The 19,327-nt window shown below is 40.3% G+C and overlaps 1 protein-coding gene across 1 annotated transcript in view; it reads left to right on the plus strand.

Annotated features, from left to right (window-relative positions):
• The first annotated feature begins 3,558 nt into the window (after positions 1–3,558).
• slc44a1b (solute carrier family 44 member 1b) overlaps positions 3,559–19,327 on the plus strand; it is a 106,540-nt gene continuing 90,771 nt past the window's right edge. The window contains exons 1-3 of the mRNA XM_060915109.1: positions 3,559–3,646; positions 8,995–9,084; positions 12,029–12,171. Of these exons, the coding sequence (XP_060771092.1) occupies positions 3,587–3,646; positions 8,995–9,084; positions 12,029–12,171 (293 nt within the window). The 5' untranslated portion in view covers positions 3,559–3,586. The remainder of the gene's footprint in view (positions 3,647–8,994; positions 9,085–12,028; positions 12,172–19,327) is intronic.

Here is a 19,327-nt window from a genome sequence, read left to right on the forward strand (position 1 = left end):
CTGTAGAACAGGATAAGCGGCTACAGATAATGGATGGATGGGAACAAAAGTGTTCTGTCTGCAGAAGGTTTAGGAATAAAAAAGCACAATGGCTAAATATCATATAAAGTGACAACCGGAGGTCTGTGAAGCATAGTCAGGGGGCCTAGGATTGATTGATTGATATTCACAATTGTGAAAATCACACCTCCATCTGTTTGCCTGGTCTGATCAACTGAAGGAGTTTGGTCCAAACCTCTCCAACTCAAAAGAAACTCAAGCAGCCTATCAATAATATCAGAAGGGAACAAAAGTAGGGGTGGCACAGTGGTGTAGTGATTAGCATTGTCACCTCACAGCAAGAAAGTCCTGGGTTCAAGCAAGGGCCTTTCTGTGTGGAGCTTGTCCGTGTGTCCACGTGGGTTTCCTCCGGGTGCTCTGGTTTCCCCCACAGTCCAAAGACATGCAGGTTAGGCTAATTAGTGGCTCTAAATCGACTGTGAGTGTGAATGGTTGTTTGTGTCTATGTGTCAGCCCTGTGATGACCTGGCGACTTGTCCAGGGTGTACCCCGCCTCTCGCCCATAGTTAGCTGGGATAGGCTCCAGCTTGCCTGCGACCCTTTAGAACAGGATAAGTAGCTACAGATGATGGATGGATGGATGGATGGATGGATGGATGGATGGATGGATGGATGGGAACAAAAGTGCAGAAGGTTTAGGAATAAAAAAGACAATGGCTAAATATGCAGAATATTATCATAAATAGATGGATAATGTTATGAGGGGTACTATGAAATTCATTTTACAGTTTTACAGTCACTGACTGCAAAAAATTCAGAATCACTGGAATAAAGCTTCTCCACAGAGGGGAAAAAGTCCCTCCTGTACCAGGACTATCTTCCCAGGCAGTCTCCCATCCTAGTACTAATCAGGCCCTTAAGGTGCATTGGGTGGCACCGGTCTCTGTTTCTATCGCTCTCAGCCTCTTGCCTATTACATAGGATTACAGTGGGGGCCAGTCCTCTGGTAACAGCAAAAGTTTGACTCCTTACTCGCATTTGTATTGCGGTGTGCCTCGCCAGATTGCAGTCGGTACCATTTTTACGATGCTTTTTAGTATGAACCCCAGTCAAGAGCTGGACACACTAACCACTAGGCCAACTCATGGTCCATAGAAAAAAAACGACATATAATTCTAGTTTTAAGCTTTTTAAGAGTGTACTGGCCCACACCTGTACCATGAGCACACTTTACCATTTAGGAATAGGGAGTAGGTCACCATTTCTGGCACAGTCCACAACTCCATTTCATTTTCATTTCTGTGTAAAAGGACTTGAAAAGTTTCTGCACTGGATGTGTCTTGTCAATGCAAATGTAGCTAAAAATTCAGTTTAGACACACTTCTGCTTTCTCTATGATTAATAATTTCATCACAAGCTGACCACTGCTGTTTTTCATATTAGCACTACTGTGAACTTAACCATGCTTCTTTCATTGCACAGTATTATTGACATCAATGTTATAAATAAAAAAAAAGATATTGAGCAAATTTTTAGTACATATATAAACTACCAAATGCCTTGCAACATGGATCTAAGTTTTGCTTTTCAAATAAAAGCATGTAATATGTGCAAGCCTTTTGAAAAGTGTGGGGTGCACTGGTGGTATCAAGTATCCCGAGTGCATTATTCTTTATGGCTGACTGAGCTCGGCCTGTCCTGTGGAACAAAAGTATCCTGAGCCGGCAGAATCTGGCAGGCTGTTACAGAAAGGCTCAGATTGAGAAAACTGAAAATTGTCTGTTTATAAAGGTTTTCAGAATAATCTATACTTCAAAAATATGTTAATTTCTATCACTGAGTGTTGAGAGGTGAATAATACTATAACTATGTATGCACTATTTGGCCATAAGGATATGGACACCTGACCATCACACCCATATGTGGGCCAAACTGCTGCCACAAAGTTGGATGCATGCAACTGTCTATAATGTCATTATATGCTGTAGCGTTAAGATTTCATTTAAGGAACTAAGGAGCCCAAACCTGTTCTAACATGACAATACCCCTGTACACAAAGCAATGTCACCTGACATCAGTGCCTGACCTTACAAAGGCACTTGTGGCTGAATGGGCAAACTCCCAGAGTCAAGCTCCAAAACCTAATGGAATTCTTTCGCAGATCAGGAGGTTATTATAGAAGCAAAGGGAGACCAACTCCATATTAAAGCTCATGGGTTTGGAATGGGATGAACAAGTAGAAAATATGGGTGTGAGAGTAAGGTGTTGCCCTGTGATAACCTGGTGACTTGTCCAGGGTGTACCCCGCCTCTCACCCATAGTCAGCTGGGATAGGCTCCAGCTTGCCCGCGACCCTGTACAGGATAAGCGGCTACAGATAATGGATGGATGCAGTAAGGTGTCCACATACATTTGGCAGTATAATGCATATAATAAAGAGACACAGACAAACAAAATGCTGACATTTAAAAAAAAACACACATACACCAAAAAACAAAAACATCATGCGTTTCTGGTGACTCAACCGATTTGGGGTAAAAAGGTCACATCATGGGATCCAACAAAGGAAATACAGAGTGCCTTAGACCTAGAGACATGAGATAATTTAAGTCAACAATCAAAAGTTGATGATTAAGAACGTTTTCAGAAAGTATGTTGAGACACAGGGGCGGCACGGTGGTGTAGTGATTAGCGCTGTCGCCTCACAGCAAGAAGGTCCGGGTTCGAGCCCCGTGGCCGGCGAGGGCCTTTCTGTGCGGAGTTTGCATGTTGTCCGCGTGGGTTTCCCCCACAGTCCAAAGACATGCAGGTTAGGTTAACTGGTGACTCTAAATTGACCAGAGGTGTGAATGTGAGTGTGAATGGTTATCTGTGTCTATGTGTCAGCCCTGTGATGACCTGGCGACTTGTCCAGGGTGTACCCCGCCTTTCGCCCATAGTCAGCTGGGATAGGCTCCAGCTTGCCTGCGACCCTGTAGAACAGGATAAAGCAGCTACAGATGATGAGATGAGATGAGATGAGATGAGATGTTGAGACACCAAAATCACCAGATCTGCTAGCGTTAAAGGGCAGATGCAAGACAGTAGAGTAAAATGAAAGGACCAAGAAAGTTGTGATATATACAGTAGAATGAAAAATGTTCACACATACTGTAGCTATCTATTCCAGTGCATATGGTTGTGAGGTTGCTTGTCGGTGACATCAGATTCATGAAGTCATACCATGATTTCATACACACTTTTTAGAGCGCCGAGATGTCGTTTGATCTATTACGAGACCGCCCTCTAGTGGACAGAGAAACAAACGCGACTTCCAGTTTGATGCCCATCGTGTTTACTACAGCTGCTTACAGTATAGTAACTGGGTGGGATTGATTCATCCACCTGTATCTCCCTCCCTCCTTGTCTCTCTCTCCCTCTCTTGGCAGGCAGACACACACACACACACACACACACATACACTAATGCCCACCCTCTCCCTGGTACAACAGCGAACAATAGAACAATGGCTCCCTTCTCCATCGCGCCTTGGCAGCTCAGTGCCATTGCTGGAGTCAGCTCGTAATGCTGCTTCACACGAGGGAAGATGAGCGAGCAGAGACGATCAGCATCAAGCTCCTATCAGCCAAGGTCCATCTGGAGAAAGGTGGATTTACTATTTTGATGTCTGGCAAACGTACAGATAAGTCACAGTGATGTTTGGACCATTTATGGAGGTTCAAATTACAGTGAGCCGCTGTTGGTAAATAGCCTACAGTTATGGTGTTAACTGAAGTATAGATCTGAATAGTTTACTTGATGGTAGCTATTTAAGAAGGTTTTGCTTGAAATGCTAAATGAACATGTCCATTCTGAGACAAGATGTCAGACGCGTGCGTGAAGACAAAGTGCAGTTTGGAGTGAATTAATAGACTGTGAGTTATTTGTTTGCTCTATTCACACAAAAAAAAATATCCATCCACAACCTCACTAAAGATTAGATTAGATTAGATTAGATTAGATTAGATTAGATAAAACTTTATTGATCCCTTTGGGAGGGTTCCCTCAGGGAAATTAAAATTCCAGCAGTATCATTACCGAATAACCAGAAAATAGAAAATAAAGAAAACTTCTAGATAAATTACAATACAAATACAAATATAAAAATAAAATATAAAAAAAAACTAAGCTGAATTGTAATATGCTGTTTATGTTAATAGCTACAGTATTACACAGTTGTAACCAGTGGTTTCTAGTTTTATTAGACGACGCCACAAAAAACGTTGCTTTTTTTAAAAATGCATCATGGCTTTTTTTAAATGCACTTCCGGAAGGGGCGGAGCTACAATATTGATTAGAATATTAATGTCGCTGACCGTGGTCCTGATGGCTGTGACGTCAGGTAGCGTACAAGCGTGCTGGTCAGCCCTACAGTACATTGTAAAAATTTTACTGGAGATTTTTACTGAATTTACAGGATACAAGTGTAAAACATACTGCAGCATAAAATAACACATAATCCAGTATATTTGCCTTAACCACTGCGTTACCACAACTAATTCAACTCACTCACTAACTTTTAATGGAGTTGATTCAGTAGAAAAAAGTAATTTAATTAATTGGTACTAATCACGACAGTTGTGGTAGCTCAGAGCTTTGAGTTACAGCTCAGAATGTATTGTGTTCAAATCCCAGCACGACCAAGCCACCATGATTGGGTCCTAGAGCAAGACTCTTCAGCTCAGTTGTATCCTGAATTGAGGCAATATACAAGTCTATGTATTATGTAATAGTATGTAATATATTACGTAGTCTTTAAAAATGTTTTACAGTTGTTTAATGTAAATTCTACAGCACTTTACTGGTAAACCGAATTGTTAGCAACTTACTGTGAAATTTTATAGCAATTTTTTTTGTACACAGTGTAAATAAAAAGGGCTAAGACATGTCTTATTTAAATACCCCTAAATGTAATACTTAGAAAACATGTCTTGGGTATTTAAAAATACCTGGAAGACATGTCTTGTGTCTACTGATAGACGCCGGTGTCTTTATAATAGACACACGTGTTTTCTTGCATCCTCCATATACACCCATGTCTTCCTAGAAGACACTGAAGTATTCTTTAAATTTCATGTAAATACCCTAGACATGTCTTGTTTTTTTACAGTGCAGTGTAGTCATCTGCTGCTTGATTTTTTTTTTTTTTTAAATTTTATATCCATTAAAGGAGTGGCACGGTGGCGTAGTGGTTAGCACTGTCACCTCACAGTAAGAAGGTCCTGGGTTTGAGCCCAGCGGCCAGTGAGGGCCTTTCTGTGCGGAGTTTGCATGTTCTCCCTGTGTCTGCGTGGGTTTCCTCCGGGTGCTCCGGTTTCCCCCACAGTCCAAAGACATGCAGGTTAGGTTAACTGGGGACTCTAAATTGACCGTAGGTGTGAGGGTGAATGGTTGTTTGTCTCTGTGTCAGCCCTGCGATAATCTGCCGACTTGTCCAGGGTGTACCCCGCCTCTCGCCCATAGTCAGCTGGGATAGGGTCCAGCTTGCCTGTGACCCTGTAGAACAGGATAAAGTGGCTAGAGATAATGGATGGATGGAACACTAAATTAAGTATACATTGTGAAGTAAGCTGTTAGCATCTAAATGTAGTATCTGTATGTATATATTCTGTAGGGAATATTCTGAATTTTGTTGGCCTATAACCTACAAACACAAGGAGATGCTGCTTGGGTATACATTTTGGGTTTGTTTGTTTGATCTATAACCGCTTATCCCATGCGGGGGGCAAGCTGGAGCCTATCCCAGCTGACCATGGGCGAGAGGCAGGGTACACCCTGGACAAGTCGCCAGCTCATCGCAGGGCTGACACACACATAGAGACACAAACAACCATTCACACTCATGGTCGATTTAGAGCCACCGATTAACCTAACCTGCATGTCTTTGGACTGTTGGAGGAAACCCACGGAGACACGGCGAGAACATGCAAACTGAACCCAGAACCTTCTTGCTGTGAGGTGACAGTGCTAACCACTACACCACCTACATTTTGGGTATTTTTATTATTTTTTAAAACCAATCTACAAACAAGGATGTTTAAAAAACACTTGTTCAGACTGGGATAATGCATTTAATAATAATTTCAGCTTTTTGAAAAATATAGATTGGATTTTATAATGGGTTATGTGATTTATTATTATTATTATCTATCCATCCATCCATTATCTGTAGCTGCTTAGCCTGTCCTACAGGGTCGCAGGCAAGCTGGAGCCTATCCCAGCTGACTATGGGTTAGAGGCGGGGTACACAGGGCTAACACATAGACACAGACAACCATTCATACTCACATTCACACCTACGGTCAATTTAGAGCCATACGGAACATGCAAACTCCACAAAGAAAGGCCCTCGCCGGCATCGAACCCAGGATCTTCTTGCTGTGAGGCGACAGTGCTAACCACTACACCACCATGCCGCCTATTATTATCTCATCTCATTATCTCTAGCCGCTTTATCCTGTTCTACAGGGCCGCAGGCAAGCTGGAGCCTATCCCAGCTGACTATGGGCGAAAGGCGGGGTACACCCTGGACAAGTCGCCAGGTCATCACAGGGCTGACACATACGTAGACACAGACAACCATTCACATAAACACCTACGGTCAATTTAGAGTCACCAGTTAACCTAACCTGCATGTCTTTGGACTGTGGGGGAAACCGGAGCACCCGGAGGAAACCCACGCGGACACGGGGAGAACATGCAAACTCCACACAGAAAGGCCCTCGCCGGCATTGAACCCAGGACCTTCTTGCTGTGAGACGACAGTGCTAACCACTACACCATAGGGTGCATCGGTTGCCCCCTAAAAATGAAAAGTTCCTCCAATCATGATGCATTTTTGTTTTTATGTTCCTTTTGGTAAGAAAACACACTGGGTGAAATATTTTGACAAAATTCAAAAGTTTAATGGTGGCACCAGGAGCTCAAAATTATGGAAAAAGCTGCTATTTTATGACTTTCATGACAAAATTTCTATCACTTTTCATGAAACATTATGGCACCTTATAGAGTATACCAAATATCTTAGATACACATTTTTAGTACATATTCTAAATATATTATCAAGCACAGTTTGAGTTTTAGCTGTTCATTGAATCATTGTTCAACTACTTTTAAACAATACAAATGTATTATGAATCACATTAATGCTTCTCAATCCCTTGCAAAGGTTCTTAACATGATCTCTGGGTCACAATAAATCAATAAATGGAGTCCAACATTGTGATTCAAACCTTACGCGAAAACATAAAATAAGCGGTTTTTGGTAAAAAAAAAAAAAAAAAGAACCTCATGGTGCCACCATTAGACTTTTGAATATGGTCAGAAATTTTACAGGATGCCTTTATTGGTGAAAAGGAACAAACCCAAACAAAAATGCATCAGATTTTATGAAAGTAAGGGCAACTGATGCACCCTATCCACCATCCATGGTATAAGATCCTATAGAAGGCTGTTAAATTTGCAGTTATTTAAATGTTTGACAGCTCAAAAATTGTTTAGCCCTGGTTTCCCCTGTGCCTCCTTTCAAATTCTGCATTAAATGTATTTGACAGGATACTGCAATTGCTAATTAATTGAATGGGAATTTTTTTTCTAAGTATCTCATAGCAATATTTATTGCTTTTCTCTTTAAAGCCCTACTGAACAGAGACTGCAGTCCACCACTGTCCTCAAAAGCCTCAGTCAGGAAGTCATAATAAAAAAATAAATAAAAAGGTATATAATAGTCGATGCTGTGAACGATTAAAATATCAGAAAAAAAAAAGTTCTGCAACAACTCCTGGGATCTTTATTCTACTACACCACCGTGCCGCCTATTATTATTATTATTATTATTATTATTATTATTATTATTATTATTATTAGCCAAGGTTAAAAGTTTCCCAGCACCTTTGATTTTTTGTAGCCTATATTTGAAGGAGTGTACAAGAAGACTGTTTCACTTTGCAAAAAAAAAAAATGATGGGAACAAAGAGGCGCATTGCACATAGTAGAGGTTTTAAAATTGGCGGTCTCGTCGTGCGTCCCAGCATCCCTTGCGTTCGCATCCTCGGGCAGCTCGCGGTGTGAGTGGACGATGCGTTTCTGTTCCGGCTACACCTGCTCAGTCCAGCCGGAAGTGCAGCGCTATTAATCCTGAAGTATTAATCCTTCTTTACCTGGAGGCAGAAGAAGGGGTATTAGTTTGCGGCGTTCGCAGGGGAACGCGTTTGCGCACCTGATCTGCTCCGATCTGATGGATGCGTCGTGTTAGTGCGCGGCACGCGGTTAATGCGGGGTCAGACACACTCCGTCGGCTCCCTGCAAGTTGGGCTTATTGTTGTTTTCTTTACGCTGAAGCACTGAGGTCTGTGCGACTCAAACCTGCAATGGGATGCTGCGGTAGCGCAGAGGTGAGAAACGCGTTCCATCCTCCGCCTACACCGGCCCTGTGTCGGGCCACACGCACGGAAATCTCACACAGCTGGAGCCTGTGATGTGATGTGATGTGATGATGTGATGTGATGTGGCTGGTGATTGTATGATGGTTCTGTTGTGTTGTATTGTCACTGCGGCCGCCGACTTCAGTGCTCGTTGTTCTTATAAAACGGGTACAATCCTTCCAGGATGTCCTGTTCTTCCTCACATAGGGACATAGGTTTGATGCACTTGGCTCTTTGAGTGTTTTGCCTTGTGCATTAGAGCGCAGTGTACTGATGCGCAAGCAGCTCGACTTGCCTTCCCATCCGATTGGACCCCAGGAGGATAAAACGAGATGATCCTTACCACAAACACGAGCCCAGGGATTCACTACCTCTCCAATTCCAAATTATTTATGAATGCAGCCTCATGCTCTATTCCACTACTTTCAGGATGCAGGACATTTAAGCAAGCAGGACTGCTTTCCTGAGCTTATGTGTGTTATTTTAATGCAGTCCTGTTTGACTGGGATGACATTGCATTTGTGCGTTTCAGAGGGTGAAAAGAGAATGGAAACCCTTGGAGGACCGAAGCTGCACAGATCTCCCATGGTTCCTTCTATTTATGCTCTTCTGCGGGGGAATGGTGAGCTACTTATTCACGATTTCAGATAATAACAGCCTAAAGACTCAGGCTGATGTACTCTTAGGAAGGCCGGTATTATCTGTTATAAACACAGGGCTTAATATTGACTGTATTTTTACTTGTAATTAAAAGTTACAAATAAAATATATGAGCAGGTTGGATTCTCTTTAGTACTTAAATATACTGGAGGTTATGGACGTCTGGGGAATTATTACATTAATTTGCATGTTTAAGGTTGTGCAGGCTGTTTAAAGGGATCTCTGTGTATGTACTGTACTCAGGCACGTGACTGAATAGCGACAGTAATCATCTTTTAATGCTTTAAAATGAGCGTATGGTAGTAAGTAAGGCAGATTCGACACATCTGTTTTGAATTTGACATTGCGAGAACAGACCTAAACCTCTTTGTCAGTGGTTTTTTTTTTCTTCTGAAACAAGTCGGTTTGCTAATCAAACCAGCGAGGGTAATACTGTTTGTGAAAACTCTCCACTTTCTAAGTGAATGTATCGAGCCGTGTAGCTAGTGTCTGAGCTGATGAGCTGCCTTCAGCAAAATACAGTAATTTATATAAATGCATATGATACAAAAGCCACAATGGATAATTTGTTACAGAAGCCAAGATGGTTCATGTTTAGAAAGCCAGAATTGTTGAATTACGACCATTTTTTTCCCCACAAGTTTATTTCTGCTGCAGTATTTTCTCAAGTGCTCGGTCCAGTCCATTGAAATACTTTGCCAAGTCTACTTCCAGACTGCAGTCCAATAATTGACGAACCATGACACAGAATAAAGTAATTGATTTTTGGGAGTTAGCTGAAGCTTGCTATTTTGAAACTCCTAATCCCAATAAATACAGCCCCTCCCTTCAGTGTTCCTTCTTCCAGAACCAAACCCTAAAAACACATGCACATGAATTGCCTGATCATGTAAGAGGGAGAGCTTTCGGAGTTGATGCACAATTCGGAATTCATTTGATTGACAGGCTGGTGGAGATGCCTTCTGATCGGCTGTATATTGGCGATCTGTGTCATTTGCTTTCTCTCTTGTTTCATAGAGCTAGAGCACCATGGATTATTATGTTTTGTTTGAGCAGGTCTTTTATTGACAGCTGATAAAATAGGAGGAAAAAGTTGACTAAATATTACAAAATAAAGTGTTGACTAAAAGTCAGTGACTGAACCCAGATTTAAACGCTGCATAAAACCAAAATGTTGTGTCATGATGGCATAGCAGGGAACATTTTCACCTCACAGCCCCAGGCTCCCCAGTTTGATCCTGTGTTCGGCTTATTGATGTATATTCTTCCTATGTGTGTGTGAGTTGTCTCTGGTAGGGTTGGGTATCGTTTGAATTTGATCAATTCCTGTTTTTATGATTCCCTGTTTTGATTCCAAATTGGTAAAAAAAAAAAGGTTAGATGTTTAGATAACAAAACGTGACTGTTGATGGCTTACCATGGTCCATCTTTCACACTGTTGTGATATTAGCCGTGCACGCTAGCTCGTATCTAAATAAATGGACACGCTATTGCATTGATACGTGACATAGTCACATAGACATGTCTTGGCAGATAGCTGTGTACGTCCTTGCGGATATGTAGCCTTTGTTTGCAGTAATTAAATAATATTGGCTGATGTTGAGTGGTATATCAGATATATTCCATTCAGCTAGCATGATACTGAATGAGTCAAAGAAGAGTTCAGTATCATGCTAGCTGAATGGAATATATCTGATATACCATGAAAAAAGCCATTATTATTATTATTATTATTATTATTATTATTATTATTATACCTACACTGTCCTTTCAGGTGTTCAATGCGTCTTCCTCTTTCAAAATTCTCTCAAAATCTTCCGTATTTAATAAAGCAAACCTGGCGCCCATGTTTATTTACAAATTGTCACAGTCGCTTGCTAGCGTGGAGGTTTTACATCTCTGACGTGTCTCTTTTCCAGTTTTTCAATGTCCGTTGATATGTTTTTCTCTTGTAAATATGCTTGAAGAATATCTAATTAAGTTTTGATAGCCTTTCGGGTGTTCAACGCGTCTTTCTCTTTCCCGGCGAACAAAGAAATGCTTCTGCGCATGCACAGCAGAAAACTTTCTCACTGGATATTCGCATCAGCTCCAATGTGTGACATGATGTTGTCTTGACAGCCATGCAATATCGTAAACCATATTCAACGCTCGTTCTCCACTGCGTAGAGTGACGTAATACACGCAGGATAAGCGATATGCTAACAATATTGCATGCTATCAAACCAAATGAATGAAATTCTCTAGAAGGGAATAGCATACATGTTTTTATTTCATCGAAAAGTGTCCTGTATGTATGATAATAAAGGGTTATCACAGAACTGATAAACAGAACCGAAATTCAGTTTTATTACTGGTACCTGGTAGTTGGCATTTTGGATTTGGTTCTAATGTGGAACAGAGTTTCGATTCCCAACCTAGTGTCTGATTTCCTCTTACCTCCTAAAACCATGCGGGTAGGTGGATTAGCTTTGCTAAATTGTGCCTATGTGTGAATGTACATGTGTATGGTGTCCTGTGATGGACTGGTGTCTCATCCTGGGTGTATTCCTATCTCATGCCCAATATTCCTGGGTTAGGCTCTGGATCCATCACAACCTGTCCATGATAAAGACGTTACAGAAGATGAATGCATGATTGAACAGAGCCAAAACAAAATCAAGCAAAGCTAAAATGAATTTGTGGCACTGCTATTTCCTATACTGTTTTGCATAATATCACAGACTGGAAGTGAAGGACACAACCTCTGTCATAAGAAATGCAATGTGATGAAAATATTAACGATGCCTGTAGTGAATGTAGATTTAGCTAGGCCATAATTATAAGTCTACACAGCTAGAATGAGAGAGATTCTGTAATGCTGTTTCATGTGTGCTGAATGCTTACTGCCGTTTGCTTGTTTTTAGGGCGCTATCTGTGGCTACACTATAGTGACAGGTGGTGCAGCACGCCTGGTGTTTGGATATGACAGCTACGGCAACACTTGTGGCCAGAGGAATGAGGCCATCGAAGGGGTCAGGCTCAGCGGCTTGGACCACAGAGACAGAAAGTGAGTCTGCGCTTTTATGCTTCCTTATGCGTTCTTGCAGAGTCTGTGAACAATTCCATGCCCTTCAATTATCACATCAGGGTATATGTCAGGTAGCTGTGATTTCACCTTCAGACCACGGAGACCTACTATAGCCACGCAGGGGCTTTAATAATTCAGAAAGGCCCAAAAGGGGGCCAGAGCCACAACCTGCACAGTGCTTAATGGACTACAGCAAGAGGTTTTTTTTTTTCTCCTCATTTCTTTGCATTCATGTCAAATTAATTTGCCCTCTCTGTGTTTAGAATAAATTGTGCGCTTCTCTTTTTTAATATATCACCAATCTGGCTGTCTAGAAGCAATTCAGTAATAGAGCTTTCACTCACGTTTACTGATAATGTGAGTCTACTAAAGTCGTCCCATGCTTTGGGGACTCCAGTTCCTCTTCCACTCGAATCCACGCCCACTTTACCTTTCTTATTGAACTGCAACCTTTCAATTTCACCAACCAGGACTTGAATTATACTCACTTTGCATTTTTATCTTTATTTTAACCTTTGTTTAAACCTTGCCTTCTTTCTCAGTCTACATTTCTCAGCTTTTATTTCTTATGCTCTGGTTAATATTCAACAGTTATCCCACGAAATTGAGTCGTACATGAGCTGATAGCCGACAAGGCGTGTAGTGCCGAGTCAGCTATAAGCCATGTACGACGAGATTGAGTGGAATAACTGTTTTATTGTATCCGTATTCACTGGATTTTGAGAAACAGAGCATTTTTATTTTTAGCAAATTCGATAAATAAAAACTTTATACAAAACGTCCGACAAAATCATTTCCGCTTACAATGTAAACAAACCGGCGAAATGACAGGAGCAGTTTGTGAAAAATGCTATTATAATAATAATAATAATTCTTGAAAAATACAAAAAAAGATACGTTCTTACCATCAAATACTTTCATTCCACATTTTGTTGCTTTTTTGTATTTTTTCGTGTTTTGTTTTTGAGTAGAGTTTTTATTTTGCCTTCGGTTGGTTCAGCAACACGCTCCGACATTTTATTTGTCTCTACTCATTGTACGGTATATGAGCTGATATCGTAGTAGTAGAGTAGCCAATCAGAGCGTGTGATTGCTCATATCCAGTGAATATGGATAGAATAATTCAGGTTATTTAGTTTTTTTTCTCTCATTCTCTGGTCTTTCTGTCCACGGTCTAGTCATTTGGTCTGCTTATTGTCTATGGTTTTTGATCCTTCTTTCTGTTTTTGTCCCCCCGACATTGCTTTTGGCAGCAGATTGTGTAGTGTTCACCTTGTATTGAATTTGTGTTCATTTTAACCAGCACATTGTCTCTACTACTGTAGTCTTGTCCAAACCTGACAGAATGCTTTTTTTAACATCTTGGAATCCTAGTATATGATGAATTCAATAAAACAGTAATTACAAAAAGACCAAGTTAGATGCATTTGTCATTTGTTCTGCTGAAGCAGGTTTAGCGTATTGTCTTTGCTGACTCATACAAACCAAAACACAAGGCCCAGTCAACCTTGATGTTCAGGTTTATGAGTGTCATATGTTTTATACTAGGAAAGTATTTATTTATTTATGGGCGGCATGGTGGTATAGTGGTTAGCGCTGTCACCTCACAGCAAGAAGGTCCGGGTTCGAGCCCCGTGGCCGGCGAGGGCCTTTCTGTGCGGAGTTTGCATGTTCTCCCCGTGTCCGCGTGGGTTTCCTCCGGGTGCTCCGGTTTCCCCCACAGTCTAAAGACATGCAGGTTAGGTTAACTGGTGACTCTAAATTGAGCGTAGGTGTGAATGTGAGTGTGAATGGTTGTCTGTGTCTATGTGTCAGCCCTGTGATGACCTGGCGACTTGTCCAGGGTGTACCCCGCCTTTTGCCTGTAGTCAGCTGGGATAGGCTCCAGCTTGCCTGCGACCCTGTAGAACAGGATAAAGCGGCTAGAGATAATGAGATGAGATTTATTTATTTATTGCTTTGATCAATCCACTGCTGAAGGATCTTGTACTGCTCTGTGGGTTTTTTTTCTCCCCCCAATTCACTTCGTAGGTGATGTCTCAGATGCTACTTGTTTGAAAGGACTGGATTAACTATCTGACAAAATTGTCAGAAGGTGGCACATACTGTAGTTTTTGGCATTCTCGGAGATCATGCCAATAAACCAGATGAAAAGGTAGATGCCTCACTGAGCTAAGTCGGCTTTTCAAGATCGTCTGATTGACTTGAATTGAATTTCAAGTATCTTCTATGATTTCATCCAAATTGCTGGCACACTGTGTAACATATGACTGTGAGAACTGCAAACACCTGAAACCGAGAGAACAGGAAATAACTTTGCAGAGGTGAAAGCTTTGACAATATGTGGCTTTTTATTTTAGGGAGTTAAGGCAGGATTATAGCTTCTGGCTAGTTCAGTGCAGTTTAATATATATGACCCACTCTTGGCTAAATACTGTGGATTTGGTTTACTATGTTACCTGTTAGCTCATCCAGCCGACAGGCGATGATCTTATGCCCTCATGTGCAGAGACTCAGATTGTTGGCGTGCCCGCGTCTAAGACGCACTATTTCGAATAATGAACGCATTGTTGAGAGGGGCAGGGGCCAATATGGACGCGAGCATTTTATACCCTATTTGGAACGTTTCGTGGCGTATTACTTGACTTCATGGTCTCAATATCGAAAATCTTGCACAAATATGCAACTTCCAACATAATTATCTGGATATTCAACAGATTTCAGCATCGGATGAATTTGTTTTGACTGCCGCCATATTGAATATACGTCGGACCCGTTCTTGTATTTACGCCGCCCCGTTTCGTCCCAAGCGAGTAAAACCTGATCCAAGTCTTTCGCTAGGTGGCGTCTTATGGTCTATGTACGAATATTCGAAAGAGACAAGAAAACATGGATAAGAAAAAAAAGAAAAATACATCTATTTTGTCATTCTTCGGCAGAAAGAGAGTACATTCACCTGAAAAAACTGATACCCCTGATACCCAAGGTAATTAGTCATACTAGATTTACAACAACAACTACTACTGCAACATCAACTACTACAACAGCAACCACTACTACTACTACTACACTGTAAAATATAATAAGTTGACTTTACTTAAAAAAAATATGCAAAGTCGTTGCCTCAAAAAAAGTCATTTATGTTGATTTAGATAAATTAGATTGGGTTAACTTATTTTTTGTGAGTTTGCAGTACTCAAATTAACTTAGATTAGTTTGATTACATTAACTTATTTATTTTGAGTTTGCAGTACTCACATAAACTTATATTAATTTGATTACATTAACTTATTTATTGTGAGTTTGCAGTACTCATCTTATATAATTTTGATTACATTAACTTGTACTGTAAACTTAAAATAAATAAGTTAATGTAATCAAAATTATATAAGATGAGTACTGCAAACTCACAATAAATAAGTTAATGTAATCAAATTAATATAAGTTTATGTGAGTACTGCAAACTCAAAATAAATAAGTTAATGTAATCAAACTAATCTAAGTTAATTTGAGTACTGCAAACTCACAAAAAATAAGTTAACCCAATCTAATTTATCTAAATCAACATAAATGACTTTTTTTGAGGCAACGACTTTGCATATTTTTTTTAAGTAAAGTCAACTTATTATATTTTACAGTGTACTACTACCACTGCCACTACCACTGGTTACTACTACTACTACTACCATCTGATTCTCTGAAATTAGAAGTAGAGATGATTAGAGACAAGCAGAATTAGACCGTCACAACATGCAAAAAACAAACCTATTCTTGTGCTATAATTTACAAGGAGGAGATAATATAGATGTGATATATAGTCGCCTGTGGTTGAATTCCAAAATATTGCCACTGGTTAAACAATATCTCAATATATTTGGTTGAAGCATTGATTTTTGTCATCTACATTGCTTCATATAGCTTCTAATACCAAAAAAAAAACAGAATTGAGAAGAAAAAAACAGCCCCTGGGCTGCCCCAGCTGTTCATTGGGCTCGCTTCGCTCACTAGGTTTGCTTCAACTGAAGGATAATCACTGGGCCCCCCATTGTAGAAACGGGCCCCTGTTTTTTCCCAGGAGGAGCCCTGTGGGCCCCTTAACCTGGAAAACAATCTGAGTCTCTGCATATGTTGTCCGTTATCTGTCCGGCGTCGTCCAAATGTCATGAAAATCACTTCTTCTCTTGCAATTCTTCACCGATTTTTATTCTTTTTGGCAGAAAGGTAGGTCTGCCTGGGGTGCGTATAGCTTCTAGCCAAATTTGCATAATTGCAATTAATAATCAAGATATGGAGTAATTAAGCCCTAACTAGCAGTTTCCACACAAATCGCTTCTCCTCCCTCAATTCTTCACTGATTTTAATTCTTTCTGGCGTGAAGGTAAGGGTAACTAGGGTGCATATAACTTCTATCCAGATTTGCTTAATTACAATTATTAATGAAGTTGTGGATTAATTAAGCCTTAATGAGCAGTTCAACAAAAATCGCTTCTTCTCGGTCAATTCCTCGCTGTTTTGGATTCTTTCTGGCAAATAGGTCAGTATTCCTAGGGTGTATATTGCTTCTATATATAACTTGTGCATAGTGTATATAGCTTGCAACATTTATTGCGCAAGGTGGCCCACTTTAGATCATTCCTTCTGGACTAGACGGGGCCGGAGTGAGCTACGCCGTCATTGACAGTCTCGTTCTATTTATGATGCATGCAGTGAGCAGAAATAAGTATTCAGACACGTTTGTTGTTGATATTTAATATATTTCTAATATATTCATACATAACGTCTTTTGATATTGTACTTATAAATATGAAGAAAGAAGTCTGTGTTCATAAGCATAAACCAAGATATGTTTAACCCCTTCATTGCCCTTGGATGAGTCACGTACGTCATGAAATCTTTTACCGCTGTGATGACGGAAGAATGTTTTAGGCATTGACTGTAATTCATATGTGCCACTGTGAAGTAAAAGTAATATACCATGTAAGGTACATAAAAGGAGGTGTTTATGATGAGTAGCGTACTGTACGTCATAAGGCACAGCGGTAAAAGATTTCATGACGTACGTGACTCGTCCAAGGGCATTGAAGGGGTTAATATGGAAATAAAACAGGGGAAAGTATCCAGACACCACAAAAGATCCATGGTATGGTATAGTCTATGGTAATTAGGTTGAAGTAATATGAGTAGAAGTAATTAGGTTTTTGCAGCATTGTGATGTGATTTTGGCCCATTCCTCCTGCCAAATCGGCTTCAATTCCCCAAGATTACGAGGGTTCCGAAATTAGTAAGGCCATGCCAGGCCTTCTTGTGTTATTTTGGATGTAGCTTGGGGTCATTTTCCTGCTGAAATTTGTTTTATCTTCTCTACAGATTCAATTTCTTGGCAGATGAAATTAAGCTTTCCTCTAATATATCCCAGTATATCACTCCATTCATGCTTCCTTTGATGATGTATAATGCCCCAGTGCTGTTTGCAGAAAAGCACAACCCTTCTTTCTTCTTTCTGTTTTAGAGTGTTCTCCAGCACCTGATTTATTTTTTTGTAGTCTTTGAATATATATTTTTTAATATAGTGTTTGAATCAGTTTAATTTTTTTAAATGTGTCTTTGTTTATGCTTATGCAGTGTGGGAAATAAGGAATTTTAAGCAGACTGTCACGGGACAAACAAGTCTGAAATGTTGTCTGTCTGTCTAAATTTCAGCCTGTCCAAATGATGGGCCAAAGGCCCAGAACACTGCGGCCGAGGGTCCGGGGCCCACCTTAGGGCCCTGGAAGCTGAAGGGCTTTAGATGCCTGGAGATGGCTTCTCAGCTATTTCCAGGCACATTTTTATGATCTTCAAAGGCCAAATTACACTGACATTAGTTGCTAATTACACTGCAAATTGAATATAATTTACAAAAAAATCTCAGAAGATTAACCCCTTCAATGCCCTTGGACGAGTCACGTACGTCATGAAATCTTTTACCGCTGTGCCTTATGACGTACAGTACGCTACTCATCATAAACACCTTCTTTTATGCACCTTACATGGCACGTTACTTTTACTTCACAGTGGCACGTATGAATTACAGTCAATGCCTAGAACATTCTTCCGTCATAAGGCACAGCGGTAAAAGATTTCATGATGTACGTGACTCGTCCAAGGGCATTGAAGGGGTTAACCTGGCGACTTGTCCAAGGTGTACCCCACCTCTCACCCATAGTCAGCTGGGATAGGCTCCAGCTTGCCTGCGACCCTGTAGAACAGGATAAGCGGCTACAGATAATGGATGGATGGATGGATGGATGTCAGAAGATTCAAGAAAATCATGCTTAAAGTTCTACCCAAGAAAACAGTCGTACACACAGGTCAGTTCCATGTCGAGAAAAAGCATAGGGAGGGCAAGGATGTTCCAGTTGGTTACAACTTACTGGTACTCATATATAGGTACCATAATAACACTCGTGAAACATTGTCAACAATGACTATTTTTTATACTATGTTTATAATAATTCTATAAGAAATTTAGTAATTAACAACACAACTATTCTTACATAATAGAGTTAAAATTTTGACGACGAGGTTCCAAGTAACTTTGTAACAAAATAACTTTTAAAATGACTCAAAACTTGACACGCTAATATCATTTGGCATTCAAACTAAAATTTGCTGCACTAGAACTTAGAAAATAGAAGAAAATAAAAACTCTATTAAAATATTAATCTACATCCTCCAAAGTATATGACTGTGACTGTCATTCTTATGATGAATAAAAAAAATGCACATAATAATAATAATAATAATAATAATAATAACCATTGATTGGCAGTTTGGCACTTAACATCATACTGTACTGCAAAGTTTCATGTAAACTGAACTCTTAATCAACCGACTGGATCAATCAGATACTGTCAACCCTAAAGCACTAGTTCAAATGCACCGTGCAATAAAAACAACAGTGAATACTGAATGCATTATTATTATTGTTTTATTTAGTGTGCCACTCGGGAGAGGGAGGTGCCTGTAAATTCTGGTAGGGCTAGGACGTTCAGTGACCGAGTTATGAATTTTTAAATCCCTGCGCACGCGAGCGGCTGGAGCAAGGGCTTGCGTTAAAGCTTTCCATGATCTGCGCTCGCTCCTGACGTCGGAC

The sequence above is a fragment of the Neoarius graeffei genome, chromosome 2 (assembly GCF_027579695.1).
Source record: "Neoarius graeffei isolate fNeoGra1 chromosome 2, fNeoGra1.pri, whole genome shotgun sequence".
NCBI lineage: Eukaryota > Metazoa > Chordata > Actinopteri > Siluriformes > Ariidae > Neoarius > Neoarius graeffei.